The 16773-nt window shown below is 47.7% G+C and overlaps 1 protein-coding gene across 1 annotated transcript; it reads right to left on the reverse strand.

The window, feature by feature from the left end:
* Positions 1-3969: 3969 nt before the first annotated feature.
* Positions 3970-15922, reverse strand: HEATR9 (HEAT repeat containing 9). The gene is made up of 15 exons (XM_045888122.2): positions 15835-15922; positions 14886-14935; positions 13220-13401; positions 12835-12961; positions 12570-12626; positions 12325-12381; positions 11587-11644; positions 11092-11222; positions 7687-7869; positions 7183-7275; positions 6958-7077; positions 5756-5829; positions 5217-5268; positions 4690-4776; positions 3970-4447 (listed from the first exon to the last, which is right to left on the reverse strand). Exons 1-15 carry the CDS (start codon positions 15920-15922, stop codon positions 4067-4069), a joined length of 1740 nt encoding a protein of 579 aa, XP_045744078.2. The 3' UTR covers positions 3970-4066.
* Between the last annotated feature and the right edge of the window lie 851 nt (positions 15923-16773).

The raw sequence follows: 16773 nt of genomic DNA on the forward strand, positions 1-16773 counted from the left end.
GCTTGGGGCGCCTGGGTGGCTCAGTCGGTTAAGCGTCTGCCTTCGGCTCAGGTCATGATCCCAGGGTCCTGGGATCGAGCCCCGCATCGGGCTCCCTGCTCCGCGGGAAGCCTGCTTCTCCCTCTCCCACTCCCCCTACTTGTGTTCCCTCTCTCGCTGTGTCTCTCTCTGTCAAATAAATAAATAAAATCTTTAAAAAAAAAAAAAAAGAGGAGAATGCTTCTTGCGTTGTTACTGGAGGTAAGGATAGTTGCAGGTGCTGGTAATAATGGTAACAGACGATTAACATCTATTGGGAGGTTACCATGTGCCAGGCACTGTTAAAAGCAATCTGTGTGTTAACTAATTCTCACAATAATGCTGTGAACCAAGGAGGTAAAGGAAACATTTCAGAGAAGAGGTGAATGGTATAAATGATTCTGATTGCCACTTGGAAGGGGCTTTTCCTAGGGTACAGTGAGGAACAGAGGTACTGAGGCTAAGCAACTTGCTCAGGATCACATCTCTAGTGCGTGGCAGAGTCAGGATTCTAATCCAAGGATCTGGCCTTAGAGCCTGTGCTCTTTACTATGTAGAAGGATGCTTATAAAAGAGGTGGCAGGAAATTGAGGTAATTCCATCTGATGTCTTTTTCCCTTCCAAGTATAGTAAAGTATAATGGTCTGCTGAGAGTTATGGAATATGATAGAAGGTTTGAAGAGACTGTAGTAAATGTGAGGCTAGCAGAGAAGGCTTGAAACAACCATTGTAGGAAATAGGAAAGTATGGAACCCGTAAAACTGCCAGGCAACAATATGAGCTCAGTTAACATAGGGAACAAGTGTTCTGTGGGTACAGTCTGTATGGATATGTGATTTTTCTCCATCTTTAATCAGCAACCTGCTTATAGGAACAGAGGCAGTTTGATCCAGGGTTAGGGATTTTACTAGTCAGAAACTAGTAATCTGAAGAAAAATTTCAAATTTGTCTCATACCTAGTAGAGGTATGAGAAGAGTGAGGTTAGTGGTTGATGGATGAAGTCCAGGCTGAGTAGGAAGAAAAAAAGGAAGTTAATGAAGAATGTAGGGACATCAAGAGCATAGTGTTATTGATGAGATTCAAAGAACTGGTAGTGGGGATAAAAAGAGCTGGGTAGATAGCTTTGGGTCCACAAGTAGATGTTCAGGATTTTGGAGATGAAGCAATTCCAGGGGATGACAGGGGCTAGGTGTGGCCATGGAAGTGGGTGGCTGAAGTGAATGGAAGGGAGAAGACTTTGTAGTTGAGATCAAGAACCGAGGAGATGGGGTGTTGGATGGTTGTTACCATCATGGTGATAGGAACACTAAGGTTCAGGTGATGAATGAGAGAAAATAGAGAAGTGGACCAGAGGGTGGGATAATTAGAGCCAAGACCCTCAGAGAAGCAGTGATTTTTATATGAAGAAGGCACAGGGCAATGGTGACATTGAAAGGAATGGAGGAGGTTGAGCAACACCTAAGACTTTGGAAAGAGGCTAGTTCAAGGAAGAGCGCCAGATTTCAGTTATAGCAGAGAGATGGATGAGAATGTTGGAAGAGGAGGAGGGTGTATATGCCTTTTGTTGTTTCTGCTGCCATCGGAGGGTGTATTCAGAGGTTTCATTAGAAAGAGAGGAGAGAGAAGACGGGGGAACTTATATTTTGGATGGTGTCCAAAGAGCAATACCAACAGATCCTGTTGGCTGAGAGAAGTGGGCTTTCAGGCTTCAGAGAGAAACTGGCCACAGCTTGGATTAAGCATTTTTGTCAGAGTGTTGAATCTAGGTGGCTTTGGTACTGGGAATGCTCTAGTACATGGGTGGTGTACCACATGGTGGGTGCTCTCTGCAGAGCTTTTTAAAAAAATTTTTATTGTTATGTTAATCACCATACATCACATCATTAGTTTTTTTTTTTTTAAGATTTTATTTATTTATTTGACAGAGAGAGAGGCAGCGAGAGAGGGAACACAAGCAAGGGGAGTGTGAGAGGGAGAAGCAGGCTTCCCGCAGAGCAGGGAGCCCGACGCGGGGCTCGATCCCAGGACCCCGGGATCACGACCTGAGCCGAAAGCAGACGCTTAACGACTGAGCCACCCAGGCGCCATTAGTTTTTGATGTAGTGTTCCATGATTCATTTGGTTTGTGCATAACACCCAGTGCTCCATGCAGAACGTGCCCTCTTTAATACCCATCACCAGGCTAACCCATCCTCCCACCCCCACCCCCCAGAACCCTCAGTTTGTTTTTCAGAGTCCATCGTCTCTCATGGTTCGTCTCCCCCTCCGATTTTCCCCCCTTCATTCTTCCCCTCCTGCTATCTTCTTTTTTTTTTTCTTAACATATATTGCATTATTTGTTTCAGAGGTACAAATCTGTGATTCAACAGTCTTGCACAATTCACAGCGTTCACCATAGCACATACCCTCCCCAATGTCTGTCACCCAGCCACCCCATCCCTCCCACCCACCCCCACTCCAGCAACTCTCCGTTTGTTTGCTGAGATTAAGAATTCCTCAAATCAGTGAGGTCCTATGATACATGTCTGCAGAGCTTTATGTTCAGTGCTGTCTTAAGTCTTCTGATATGAGGATTGATGAAACTAGAATTGAGGTGTTGAGCAGAGACTGGTATCTGGTCAAGTAATAAGACCATCCTCTAGAAAGCCAGAAATATGGAGGAGGAGGAGCAGGGGTTGGAGATCTGTGGGCAGGATTTTGTAGGAGTTGAGAGCCTGAATTATGTAGTTATTAAACCCTTGTTTGTACCCACAGGCTGTTAAGGCCCAGGGAAATTTGGGTTAGATTGTTCATTGGCCCAAAGGTGCAGAGTGAGCAAGAGAGGAAGATCATTTTTGCCATCTTTGGTCTTTGTGCCACACTAGTGGAGGCAATGGTGCTTTTACTCCAGAATAGTTTCACTACTCTTTTGGTTTTTACTTACAACTCTATGAGGCAAAACATGTATCTGGAAGTGGTGGGGTAGGTAGGAAGATACATCTGAGTGACACACACCATTCAGAAGAACTGGACTACTCTAGAACCTGGAGTGTGGGGAAATGGAAAGGAGAATCTATTTTACTTTGACCTTTTTCTGCTTAATGGGAAGAAGTTGACCTCACATTAGATCACTTCAATCAGGTTGGGGGAATTAATAGGGGTGGTGGGACGTTTTTAACCTCTGGTGGTCACAGGCTCACATGACAACACTGAAGAGAGGAAAAGAGAAAAGCAGCTCACATTTGAGTGCTTACTATGTGATGCTAGGCACTCTATTAGGATTTATATTATTGTTTACTCCTCAGAAGAGCTCTCTGAAGTAGTGTACATTACTCTCATTTTATTATAGGTGAGGAAACAAAGATTAACTTGCCCAAAGTCAAAGTTCAAGAAAGTGATGGACCCTAGGATTTAGACTTCAGATTTTTCTGACTACACAAAGTCTGGGCTTTTTCTTTTTGATGGAGGATGTAGATTGTTGGGATTGGTGTGGCAGGTCCTATTGGCAAAGGGAAACAAGCCTTTAGAACAAACAAGGGAGAAAACTGAAGCAGTTTTAGAGAGTAAATAGGGCCTGTCACAGGGCATGGCCCTCAGGAAGGCAGAAAGCAGGTGGCGAAGGGACAGCAGAGATGGTTGGTCTTGATTATAGCCTCGTTACCTCCTGACCACTGGGAAGTGGTAGTGAGGAGCAACAAGTTAGTAAGAGGAAATGGTCCAAGAGCCAAGCTTTCCAGGATTTTCTCCTACTTTCCTTTCTGTAGCCCACTCTGGGCAGAGGCTCATCAAATTCTGGGCATAAACAAGGGCTTGATTTAGGGAGGCAGGTTGGCCACTAGGGCAGCTCTGGCTCTTTCCCTTTGTGAAAAGGACATGTGGCTTGAGTGAATTAACACTCAACCAGGAGTGAGGAGACCTGAGTTTCCATGCAGCCTCTGACAAAGGGACCAGCAGTGATAGGTGGAGTGACACTCATTTATTCATGGAAGATAGGTATAGATTGTTTTCTCAGGGGAGCCTGAGAAGCAACCTCAGGGAGAGAGTGGGGACTTGGGCCGAAGAACTGACCTATTGGGAGGTTTTAGCAAGAATCTGGAGCTGCTTCCTGATCCTTGGCACCCAGGGCCCTGTGGCTGGTTCCTTGTGTTTTGGTTTAGAGAAACAGGGTGGGAAGGCAGAGGTGAGGTAGAAGGCAGAGCGTCTCTGGGCACTCAGCTTTTTCTGTTGGTCTGATGTGGCTCTGGACTTTGCAATAAACAAGGGGTTCAGCTGTGCAAGTTGAAAGTCTTGGATATTTAACTCTTCTGGGTTCTCAGGCTCTTTCCGGAACCTTGTAGGCCCTTCCTCCTCATTAGTCTTAAGTGCCTCATATACAAAGAGAACCTTGTTCTTCAGCTTGTTTTGGATCCAGGGATCAGTTGAGGCCAAGAGAGTTAATGTTTCTTGTAGCTGCATTGAAACAAAGGTCCTATGGCTGGCTCACTTCAGGCTAAGGCTGGGAGCGGAGGGGGCACCCCAGGGAGGGGGTGCTCTGGCCACAGGCCGCTATGGCCCCAAGTAATGAAGTCAAGGGATAATGTCCGAGGCTCATTCCCCTTTCCTCCCTCCTGACAAAGAGGAAGTGGTGAGGATGGGTGAGAGAGGCTTAGAGGAGGGGTAGGAAGTGGAGGAGGTGGGCGGGAATGCCTTACGCTTTTCTTCACAGCCTGGCTCTTTTCTGTGTCTAGCATGTCCAGGAGCAAGTGGAACACTTGTGGGTTGCGGATCCCCAGGACGCCCTGGCAGAGGCAGAATGAGAGTGACTAAGTAGCCAGCCTAGGAAGATGCACATCTGTGCTCTTTTCCATTCTAGTCCCCCTCTGATAACCCTGTGGCCTGGAGAGAGGGGGCGTTATAGCTCCCCAGTTGAGGTATCCCTTTCTTTCCCTTTTGGGACCACTGCATTGGGTTTCAGTGCATACTGTTCACCAGGAAGAGTCAAGACAATTCCTGCAAATTCTAAGCAACATCTCTTATACCCATCTCCTGTCCCTTATCCCACATACCTCCAATCCTGAAGAAGAGGTTACCCCTGAATTCCTGGTAGGGCCAGAATTCTAAAACAAGCCAGCACACCTCCCCAAACTTTATAGCCCTTTCTGCCGCTGAGTAATTGTGCTCAGTTGCCTACTCCCCTGGCCACCAACACATCTGGCCAGAGAAGCAGAGCTAGCCTTACCAAAGAGATGACTGCTTCCTGGCGTGCAGTGGCATTTGAGTTCATCAATTGCCTATGTAGAAGGGAATGAGTGTATTATCCAATTAGAGGGTAGGGGAGAAAGGCTGGTTGTTTCTTCTTGCAGCCCAGAGTGAGTCAGGCTTAAGGTCAATGAGTGATGCTAATTTCATCAATTGCTCCCTCTTGTTACTTGGGTCAGGAAAGGGGCTAGGAAGGGAAAGGCAGGTACTGCAATTTGCCAGGAGGCACTGAATGACAATTAGGACTCACATCCGTCCAGAACTCTACCTTCTTTAGATGCCTTTCATGTCCTCATCTTAATTTGAGCTCTTATATTTTATAGCAACCCTGAGTGGTAGGTATTATCGGCCCCCTTTTACAGATAAAGAAAAATCCTAGGGGTCAAAAAGTGACTTGGCCAGGGGCATGGGCAAGTGAGAAGTAAGAACTGGGATCAGATTCTCAGCTCTTTCCGACCCTGTGCCCCTTTCCCACAGCCTGGGATTTGGCTCTGGCAGCTCCCAGCCGGAGCCACTCACGCCTCCACCAAGTTCATCATCGTAGGCTTCATCTTGAGCTCTTCCACAGTTTCAGCCACAGCCTGCCTCATAGCCTGAAGAAGAATTAAGGTGGGACAACCTTAATTGTTGTCCCACCTTAAGAGAAAAAGAATACAGGAGTGTACCTTGAAGTGCTCACAAACCTTTACCGAATGTTGACCTTGTGCTACATATGGTCCTTGTGTTGAGGAACTCATGGTCTGGTAGGGGAAGCAGACAAGTGAGTAGGCAGTCACACTACTGTTTTAAGTGTTACAACTGAACTAACTATAGGGTGAACATAGGAGGGTCTCCTCAGTCCGAGTATCAGCAAGATTTGCTGGAAGAAGTGATGCCTCAGCTGAAGCCTGAAGGGTGGATGGCAGTTAATCAGTAGAGGGCTGGGGGTGGGATGACGTTTTGGGCAGAGTGGAGGGCATGTACAAAAGCTTAGAGGCAGGAGAGAGCACACAGAGGTTGGGGAACAGAAAATATTTCAGTTTAGCTAGGTAACCACACTGAGACTCTTCAAAGTGGGGCACTCTGAGGAATTACACTGGGATAACAGGTATAAATGAGGACAAGGTCATTTTAAGCATAGCTGGTGTGTGGCCCTGAGCAGGAGTGGGGAGAGATGAAGCTAGAGAGGGAAGCAGGCCTTGGGTGGTAAAGGGCAATGTAAGCCTTCCTGAGGGCATTGGGGAGTTACTGAAAAGTTTTATACAGAGGTGAGACAAAATCTGATTTACATTTTAGAAAAATGTCTTTAGAAGTTCTGTGGCTGGTTCTGTAACAAGCTACAAAAAGATGAAAGCAAAGGGACACAGAGGAAAGCAGGATTCATTCTGTTGGAGGTGATTTGGGAAAGGTTCCCATAGAAGGTGTTTGGACTGGCCTTGCAGGAGCAGTCACTGTGACAGGCAGGAGGAGGGAGGAGTGAATAATAGCATGAGGCAAATTTTTCACCTTGCAGAGGGAGGGAGGGATGACTCGGCACTTTTCGCTGAGAGAACTGTCTGAGCAAAAGCAAGGTGGCTTGAAAACATGGGCCGTATTAGGGGAACAGGGAGTGCTTTAGTGCCTTAGAGTGAATATGATACTTTGTGGGGCAGTGTGGTGGGAGCCAAGCTGGGGGAGGTCTTCAGAGAAGAGAAAGGAGGCGGGTTTGGGCTGCCTGGGCTTGGGACTTTGGTCTCACTTACAAGGAAAGGTTCATTATACGTCTTCCTCCAGAGCAGGTCAAATGTGAATCCCTCCAGCCCTTGTGCCTGGATCTTTTCCAGCCCAATGGTCTTGAGCATCTGGGTGGCTTCAGAGCGGTGCTGAGAGCAGAGGTGGGAAGGTATAACGGATGGACTCTCTTCCTTATCCCTCACCCCTGTGCTAGTGCTGGAGAAGGAATGGTCCTAGGCAGTCTGAGAGCTTACCTCCAGGACACTAGAATAGCACAGCTGGTCTAGGATGGCCCTGGTGACTGTGGCTGTGTGTACATGCATCATCTTGACCAGCATCCTGAGTGCCTGGGGGGGGGCGGGCAGGGTAGGGTGGGGTGTACAGGGCCAAGAGGCATCTGGACGGCCAGGTAGGCTTGAGGGCTGAGCCTAAAACTCATGGGGAACAGATGGGGTCCATCTCCTGCCTCTTCGCCTTTTGAGTGAGAACCTAAGTTCATGTGTGCACATATGTGCACATTTATAAATGAACATTCATACAAATCAAATATATACAGAGACATGTACACTTACACATCTATGTGACCCCATACTCATGCATATACATATTCATAGACACACAGGGCCCCGCAGTGCTCCCTGCTGAAGCTTCTTTTCTCTGGTTGAGTATGACGGGGTCCAGGCTATATATACCAAAGTCAGCACTGGCCTCTGGTTCCCCAGTGCTCCCCAGGGAGCCCAGCCTCCTGCCCTTCACACCTTCATCTGCTGGGTTTTGGACGCTTGGCTCAGGCACTGCAACAAGAACTCTTGGGCTGTGTTGCTGCAGGGCCTCAGGAAACCCAAGCACAGGGCTGCCTCCAGAGCTGCTTCATTCGATGACTTATTTATCAGCATCTGCAGCACAGGTACCAACTTCTCTTCATCCCCGACTTGAGTCCTCTGAGGGAGACAAGAAGTGAAATGGGCAGGGGGACTATGTCTTCAGCCAGGCTTTGTTAAGAGGGCAATTCACTGCTACTTCCAGAGCATTGTCCCTCCTCCCCAGAATGAATCTCATGTCCTCAGATTATTTTACCCACTTCCCCTTATTTTTGCTCTCCTCTACTTGCTCCTAGGTCTTATCTCATTTCTCTCTGACTTTATCTTGTGGATGGATGACTGTCACTCTCGAACACTTCTGCTATCTTAATTCCTGACATTTTAAAAAATATACATGTCATTGATCCTACTCCTGTTCTCCAATAATCTTGTCCTTGTCCTCCATTCTATGTAAGCCATTAATTTTCACAGAGAGGTTTTTATCATTATCCATTACTGTGACTTCTCCATGATCTCCATTTCATGGATCCCACTCTCTGACCATCACCTCCTATCTTTCCAGCTCCTATCTTGCCAATAATTATTGGACTCCACAAGGATTAACAGTCCACTGAGCACCTTTTCACTGCTCCTCATTTTCTTCCCTCTCTACCCAGCTTAAACTCCATGGTCCTACTATAGTCACTTGCTTGCCTCACTCAACTCCTTTACCTCCTCTTGCTTCATTGTAGTCAGCTCTCGACTTACTCTGTGCCTGCGCTTCCTGGATAAAAGCACACGGTTATGGTGACTGATCTTGCTTTGAATGTGTGAACACAAACCTTGTGTAGACCCTTAGTGCTACCTAGTAACCATACTGTTTTTCCATGGGCAATTCTTTTTCCCACCCTCCTGATTCACACCCTGTCCTCTGGAACTTCCAACACTTCTTCCTCCATTCTTAACTCTCAGCTGATGACCTTGCTTCCTACTTCACTGAGCAAATACAAGCAACTGGAAAAGAAGTTCCAGAGGCACCTACCACTATTTCTTTCCAATACCTGCACCCATATATTCTTCCCTGCTCTTATTAGTATAGACTCTGGCCATCTGTCTAAAGTTAGTCTTTCCACTTGTGTGTTAGACCTCATCTCTTCTCACATAATCACAACTCTTTATTCTCTCTTCAAAGTTATCATTTTTCTAACTACTGGACCATAGAAACATGCTATTATTTTTCTTTTTTCTAAAATCCACCCCTGGTGCCAGCTACAGCCCTTGCCAGCAAAACTTGGAAAGTTGTCCATTCTTGCCATCTCTAATTTCTTTCCTCCTGTTCACTTTTAAACTCCTTCTGTCAGACCTACACCGCCATGACCCCACCAAAATTGTTCTTGTTAAGATAATCAAGGATTCCTACATTGTTAATCTGTATCAGTTCTCAGTCCTTATATTATTTGATGTGGTTGATTTGTTTCCTTTCCTTGATATATGTTCTTCACTTGATTTTCAGAATACCACACTCTTGGGTTGTCTTCCTACCTAATAATGGCCAGCTGTCATTATTTACTGGTTCTTCCTCTTCTCCCTGAGCTCTTAATATTGGGATGCCCTAAGATTTCCTACTTGGTCCTTAGTGATCTCATCTAATTGAATGACATTAAAGGCTATCTATATGCCAACAACTCATAAATTCCTTTCTCTGATTCAGACTTTTAAACTCAAAATTGTACATACAACTCTACCTGCTGTCTCCCTTGGAGGTCCAGTAACATCTCGAACATAACTTGTCCAAAACTGGACTTCTGATATTACCTCCAAACCTGTTCCACTTGCAACTTTCTCCATCTTAGTTAATAACAACTCCATCCTTTCAGCCACTAGGCCAAAAACCTTGGCTTCATCCTTGTTTCCTCACTGGCTTTTGTAGCTCACATTCTACCTGTCAAGAGTTTTTGTGATCCATACCACCATTATATCTCACCAGGATTGCTCCAGTAGCCCCTAATTGGTCCACCTGCTTCCACCTGATACCCCACCCCCACCTCCCATCTCTTCTCAGCACAGCAGAGTGAACCTTTTGAAATGTAAGTTAGATTATGTCACTGCTTTGTTCCTTACTTCAGGCAAAGTTAAAGTCCAAGTACTTGAAGTCGTCCAGAAAGCAATGATTTAGTATGATTTAGTCGATCTAGATCTAGTATAATTGAGTCTCCTGTTAACTACTTTGACCTACCTTCATTTTTACTACTTTCTCTATTTCCACTCCTCTGCAGCCACACTGGCCTCCTTGCTGTCCCTGGACCATGCCAAGCACCCTCCTGCCTTAGAGCCTTTGTACTGATTGGCCCTTCCCCCGGGAATGCCTTCTCTTAGATATCTGCAAGGCTAACACCTTCACTTTCTTCGTGTCTTTGCTCACATGACACCTTCTAAATGAAGCCTTCCCTCCCTTCTGTGTTTAAAACTGCAGCTTAGTCCCATCCCCACTTGGCATTCCTGATCATCCTCACCCTGCTACCTAATTTTTCCACTGCACTTGTCACCTCTAACATACTATATAATTAAGTTTACTGGTTATTATATGTCTCCCCAACTAGAAGGTAAGCTCCACAAGAGCAGGGGATCTTTGTCTGTTTGGTTCACTGATGTATCTTAAGGGCCTGGGACAGTGCCTGGCATGTGATAGCTGATTTAAAATATATATATTTGTTGAGTAAATGGATGAATGATGACTTCTATTTCACATGGAACAGTGATGGGCTCAGAGTAAGAGGACTCTAAAAGGAAAAAATTTGAGTAGTGTTGCAGACTCTCTTGATCCCTTTCCCCTCTTGAGAGAGGTTTTTTCTTTAGTAGGTTATTTTAAGGTTGATAATGGCTACCATTTAAAAAGCGCAGGCATTGAACGAGGTGCTTTACATACATTATCTCATTTAATCTTCTCAACAATGCTATAATTACTATCCATTTTGTTTAATCTGTTGATGAATTTATATTGAAAAATAGCATGCAGTGTTGTATTAGTATAGTTAACGTACAGCGTTCTATTAGTTTTAATTTAGTGATTTAGCAGTTCTGTACATTACTCAGTGCTCATCCTGATGAGTGTGACTCTCCCCCATTTTGGAAATGAACAGACCATGGCTCTGAAAGCCAGCTTGTCAGGGGTTGTGTGACTCCTTCGTGGCCCTGCCAGCGCTTCTGTTCAGGGAAGCTGTTCCACAGGGAACTCCACGAGGACAGTGTCTTCTCCCACCAAGGCTAGGCGCTAGGGGTTACCGTCTCCCTGACCTAACCCCAGCCAGCACCATCAATTACCTTGTCCTACCTGCCCCAGTTACTGACTCTTCTCCCAATCACCTTGTCTTTGGGGACAGCAGCCCAGGAGTTCAGAGCCGCTCGTAGCCCTGTCAGAGAATCCATCCTTTGCCCCTCATTTTGCCCCTTCAGCTGTGTGATGAGAACCTGGATCACGTGCTTACTCAGGCAGCCTGGACAGGGAGGTCCTCAGGTCAGGGCAGAGCCTCAGGGACTGTTCCTCTCTGCCAGGACCCATTTGACTCCACTGTGCCCTCAAGACAGAAGTTCTGAGTACTGGATCCCCAGGTGTTGCCCGTCCTCCCAGGACACTGGTGCAGCTGGCTGAGCATGGCTGGGGTTCCAGGGACCCACCCACTCCCTCCCAATCTCTTCTTTTCACTCCACTCTCCTCTCTCTGCCCACAGTACTAGGTTAGCTCCCAGATCCTGCCAAATGCTAGGTAGAAGTGGGTGTCCTTACCCAAAGGGGAAAGGGGCTGCACTGCTTCCTTTCTCACTTTCTCCCACTCGCCCCTCAGGGAGGGGACATACTCACCCAGCATGGCCAGGCTTCGACAGGCCTCATACTTCACTTTCTCTGGACCAGTTTGGGCCTGATTTAAGAGGCAGGTGGTGGAGATATGCCGTAAGGTGATGGAATGTCAGAGCGTTAAGAATCATTTCAGCTTAACTTTTCATTTACAAGTGAGGAAACCAAGGCCTAGAGAGTGACCTTCTATGCTCAAACACAGAGTACAACAGGCAGGATGGTGCAATGGAAGGAACACAACTCGGGAGTAAGACTTTTGTTCCGATCCCTATCTGGTATCTAGTAGCCATGGGACCTTGGGCAAGTCACTTGGCTCACTCTCAGAGCTTCCATTTTATCATTAGAAAAATACAGATACTACTGTCTATTCCCAGTTTGTAAGATTTAAATGCGAATATGGATAAGAACGCATGTTCCCCATTATAAATTGGCCTATAAGCACGGGGCATTGATTCAGTTAAGGTAGAGAATGAACTCAGTCCCAGTTCTTTTCTGCTTTTCAGTCGAGGGTCTTTTCTGTTCGACAGAGGGGAACTTCAGATTCCCCCAGCCCCACCAAGCTGCCCTTCAAGAAAGCCAAGGGTATGAGATGTGGCATGCCGCACACTGGCAGCTCTCTCCTCACCGCATCTGACCCAGCATCCTTGCACCTTGGCGAGCCTTGTCTGTGCCCCTGTGCCCATGCTCCACATACCTCACACCCTGTTTCCTCCTCTCATGAGCTCATTGCAGCCCTAGACTCACCACCTGCTGCAGGGCCTCTATGACAAACTTGTCACTGACGCCCAGGCATCCCAGAGCCTGCAAGAACAGGGGTGGAAGAAAGGGAAGAGAGCTCAGATACCACCCCCATGAGTTACAGCCTCTGGACACAGCTGGAGTTTTGTCTTGGAACACTGCCCCCCATCCCCACCCCAAGCATCTTTCTACTCCCCAGCTCAGCCAACTCCTACCTGTGGCCATGCTCCACGACCCTTGCCACCTCTCACCTGTGCTGCATAGAACTGCTCATGCTCTCTGGGAGATTCCAGGCTTTTGGTGAGTTCCTGCCCATCCAAGGGAGCCAGCGGAGAGGAAGAAAGGGATAAATACAGTTGTAGAACTTCAAACAGAGAGGAGCTCATCAAATCCCTTTTCCTTTTCTCCCTCCATTTTGTAGGCAGGGACTGAGGGCTGAAGGATCATGTGAGCCCAAGATAAGGGCACCCACAGAAAGGGAGTCTCCCCATTCTCCCTCCCACCGTGGTCCCTGACCTTTAATCTTTGCCGCTTCAGGGGGTTCCCAGTAGAGTCTGAGGGCTTGGATACTGTCCGAGATTTTATAGTCAACTTGCGCATAGGGAGATGGAATTTTTGGATGGGCATGCCCTCTTTGAGCTGCCTGTGTGAGAAATTGCATAGGCAGCCTTGGTCCCCTTGTTCCCTCCCTTGTACTTCACAAACTTTCCTCTGCCCTTGGTCCTCAGCCCAGCTCAGAGATGGGACCAGAGGAAGACAGATGCACCTCCTCCTACCCCAGGCTTCTCTCTGGGATCTGTAAGCTGGATTTGCCCCACCCCCTACCCCACTCCTTCCTTCTCCTTCCTCTCTTTCCTAGAAGGTATGAAGGGTATGGAGAATAGGGAGGGGCAAAGCACACCTAGGGTGATCTCTCATTTTCTGCAGCATTTTCTGGGCATCCCGTTCTTGTCGCTGATCATACAGAGTGTGCCAGTGTGTGTAGATCTCAGGCTTCTTGAAGTAGCAGTAAGGCACTGAATGTGGCTTGCTCGGGTGCTGCCTCCAGCACTCTGGGCTTGGGGGAAACTCTTCCTTTGGCATCTGGGGGGTGTGAATGGCACAGCAGTGGGAGGGAATATTCCTCAGCCAGGAAAAAGACCAGGATAAGAAGGGACTAGGTGAGAGGGACGCCCTTTAGTCTCTCATCTCAGCTAGAGTCAGAGACCCATTGTGTGACTTGGCAAGTGACTTCACCCACCAAGATCTCAGTTGTCTTCTCATCTGCAGAATGGAGCTAATAATCCTTTTTTCTGTAGCCCTTGTTGCAAGAACAAACGAGATCAAGATTGTGAAGCCCTTGTTGATCTGTAAGCCAATCAGAGTACACCGTTTGGTTATTTGAGGATTTCAAAGCACTTTGAAAAGGCCATCTGGGCAAGGAGATGAAAAGGCAAGGGGTGGGATGCCTGGGTGGCTCAATCGGTTAAGCGTCTGCCTTCCACTCAGGTCATGATCCCAGGGTCCTGGGATCGAGTCCCGCATCGGGCTCCTTGCTAGGCAAAGGAGCCTGCTTCTCCCTCTGCCTACTTCTCCCTCTGTCTGCCGCTCCCCCTGCTTGTGCTCTTTCACTCTCTCTCTGACAAATAAATAAATAAACCTTAAAAAAAAAAAAAAGGCAAGGGGTGAGGGAGATGTGGAGTGAAAAAGGGAAAGACAGGCTTTTGCCCCTTCAGGCATGCAGCAGATACTCACCGAGCACCTGCTAAGTGCCAAGCACTGTGCTAGGTGCTGGGGAGGCAGTTATCATCCCTGCCCCTCGTGGAACTTCACAGTTCGGTTGGAAAAGCAGAATTTCCTTAAACGGTCGTGAAACTGCAGCTGTGATTGTAGTGGAGGGTGGTGGGTGGGTCAGGGGACTTTCTCCGCAGATTTGGCTAGAATTCACTCCTATCTCTGCCCCAGCCTTTGTCAGAGTCAGTTCTCTGAGCAACAAGAGGGGCTCCAGCCAGTGGTTTTCAGTGTGGTGATGGAGAAGATCATAGTAAAGGTTGTCAGGTTACTGCCATGATTTCAGAAAGTGGAGCATTGACTTGTAATGAGTAGGGTTGTCAGATTTAGTGAAAACCAAGCAAATAAAAAAAACCAGGATGCCCAGGTAAATTTAGATTTTAGGTATTGGATACCATATTTGGGACATACTTATACAAAAAGTTACTTATCTGAAATTCAAATTTAATTGGGCATCCAGTATTCTATCCGGCAACTTTAACTATGAGGATCCCCGCATTAATGAATAAAAATGACTCCTTATTGAGCACTGCCGGCATTAAGCCTGGGCCTTACAGATAGTAGCTCATAGCAACTCCCCAAATGGAGTGGGACAGGGGTTGGCTTGTGACCGAGGAAGCGCCTGAGGCCCCGGGGGCGGGGGGCAAGTGACTTGTCCACGGTCACACAGAATTAGCGGCAGCCCCAAGGATGAGTGTAAGGGTTCTGTGACTTGGCCTTAAAGGAAAGGGGCAGTCGGCTGCCCCTGGCATTTTAACAAAGCTTCCAGGGGCGGGGGCAAAAGTTAGGGGTCTTACCTGGTAGCAGGACAAGGGCAGGTGAACAGGAGCCGTGACTTTTCTGAGTTCTGTGGTACAAATGGTGGGCTAAGAATCATCCAGTCAGGTATTCATTTATTCAGCATTTAGTGAACGCTGCATGTTAGAATTATTTGGGGGAATTTTTAACCTGCCTTGGCCCTACATCAGACTAATTGAATCTGATGCTCTGGGGATAGGGCCTAGGCCTTTCAGAAAGCTCCCCAGAGGATTCTAATGTGCAGCTGATGGTGAAAACCAGTGGTCTCATTCAGTGGGTCTCAGACTTGAGTGTGTTGTAGGATCACCTAGAGAGCTTCTTTTTTTAAAAATTTTTTATTGTTATGTTAATCACCACACATTCATCTGGAGAGCTTCTTAAAACCAATTTCTGGCACTCATCCTGAGTATAGATTCAGCAGATTTGCCTTTCTAACAAGATACTGATGCTGTTTGTCTTGGGACCACACTCTGAGAACCACGGATCTAGCTGGTGAGACAGAATTGTTTACTAGTGATTAACAAAGGGAGACAAATGTGAAGATACGGGCACAGGTGGTACAAATGAGGCCCCTAACCTGGCTGGGAGGATCAGGGAAGGTTTCCCAGAGGCTCAGTCTTTAATCCACGTCGCGGTTAGCCCAATAGATAAGGGGGAAGAGCGCTAGACACGGGGAATGACTTCTTTCAAAGACCGGGAGGTGGGGAGTCGGGTAGAGAGCAGGGTGCAGATGTGGGAGCGGAAGCTAGGGAGACAGATGTCCCATCTTTGCGGGTCGTGGAGACTTACCTTGAAGGCCGTGGGGAGCCACCAAGTGTCCGGTGGCCTGCCCTGACCCTTCCTGTGGATTTGCTGAACTCACCAGACCCCCGTCTTGGGAGAGGGAGCCAGGGAGCTTTTCTTTCCAGGCCCCACCCTTGACTTTGTTCCTGTCTATTCCAGCCTCACCTTTGGTCCTTTCTGGGTATTCTAGCCATGGGTACTTGAACATGGACCTGGAGATGTCAAAGAGATCAGCTGATTTTTCGTAGGCCATCCTCCTCTTCTCCTGGTGGGACCAGAGGGAACCCAGGTGGGGCAATACAGGGCTGTTGGGAGCGTGGGGACACAGCTGGGGAGACCTGTCCTCTGTGGCACAAGAGGGACAGGTGAGGGGCTGGGGCTTCTGCGGGTAGAATCTTCCGAGTGTTGAGCAACCAGATCTCCTAGGTAAATGGAAGACTCCAGTTCCATTCTTGAGCCCCGCCCCCCCAGCCCCCACCCCTGGGGTCCCCTGGCCTGTGGCCTTGAGCTAGTCACTTGACCTCTGGGAGCTTCCGTTTCCTCATCTGAAAAGTGGGAAAGTCATGCCTGTCTGGGAGCTGGAGGGGCTGTGGTGAGGCATGCACGGGAAAGAAAGTCAAAGCATTTGGTGAACTGTCAAGCGCACATCAGCCCATGGGAGGGGCAGGGATGGTTCTTAGGATTAGTCATCAGGAAAATGGCAGGAGGGGGAAAGCCCTGTTTGTACACACACCTCCCTCCTTGGCTGCAAGAGACTGAACTCTTCCCTGTGTGGTGAGGAGCTGCCTCCCGTACCTCCTACTTTTACATATGCTGTTCCCTCTACCTGTCAGGCCTTTCCTACCTGCTAAACTGGCTCTCCAATCTTCCAAACTTCATTTAAACGCTGTCTCATCTCTGACATCTCTTTTCTCCCCCAGGCACCCTGCCTCACCTCCTTCAGTGGTGTCATCCCCCCGCCACTCCCACTCCCAGTGTGACCACAGCTTTTTGAACAGTTGCTTCCCTTTAGGTGTTTATCATATGTTTAATCTGCCTAAAGTTAAAGATTGTGGCTTGTGGCTCATTCATCTCTCTCCCCGCCAACCTCCCATGCCTGGCATA

Source organism: Mirounga angustirostris, unplaced genomic scaffold, assembly GCF_029215605.1.
Source record: "Mirounga angustirostris isolate CCGP_5_RB_7025 unplaced genomic scaffold, mMirAng1.0.hap1 SCAF_17, whole genome shotgun sequence".
Taxonomy (NCBI): Eukaryota; Metazoa; Chordata; class Mammalia; order Carnivora; family Phocidae; genus Mirounga; species Mirounga angustirostris.

What these genes read in the sequence shown, in the direction of transcription:
- HEATR9 (XM_045888122.2), bottom strand. Translation starts at nt 15,922, where the DNA reads ATGGCCTACGAAAAATCAGCTGATCTCTTTGACATCTCCAGGTCCATG. An exon ending in TGCCCTTGTCCTGCTACCAG is followed by an intron (nt 13,402 to 14,885) that starts GTAAGACCCCTA and finishes CACACCCCCCAG; the next exon opens with ATGCCAAAGGAAGAGTTTCC. An exon ending in GCTATTCTAGTGTCCTGGAG is followed by an intron (nt 7,078 to 7,182) that starts GTAAGCTCTCAG and finishes CTCTGCTCTCAG; the next exon opens with CACCGCTCTGAAGCCACCCA.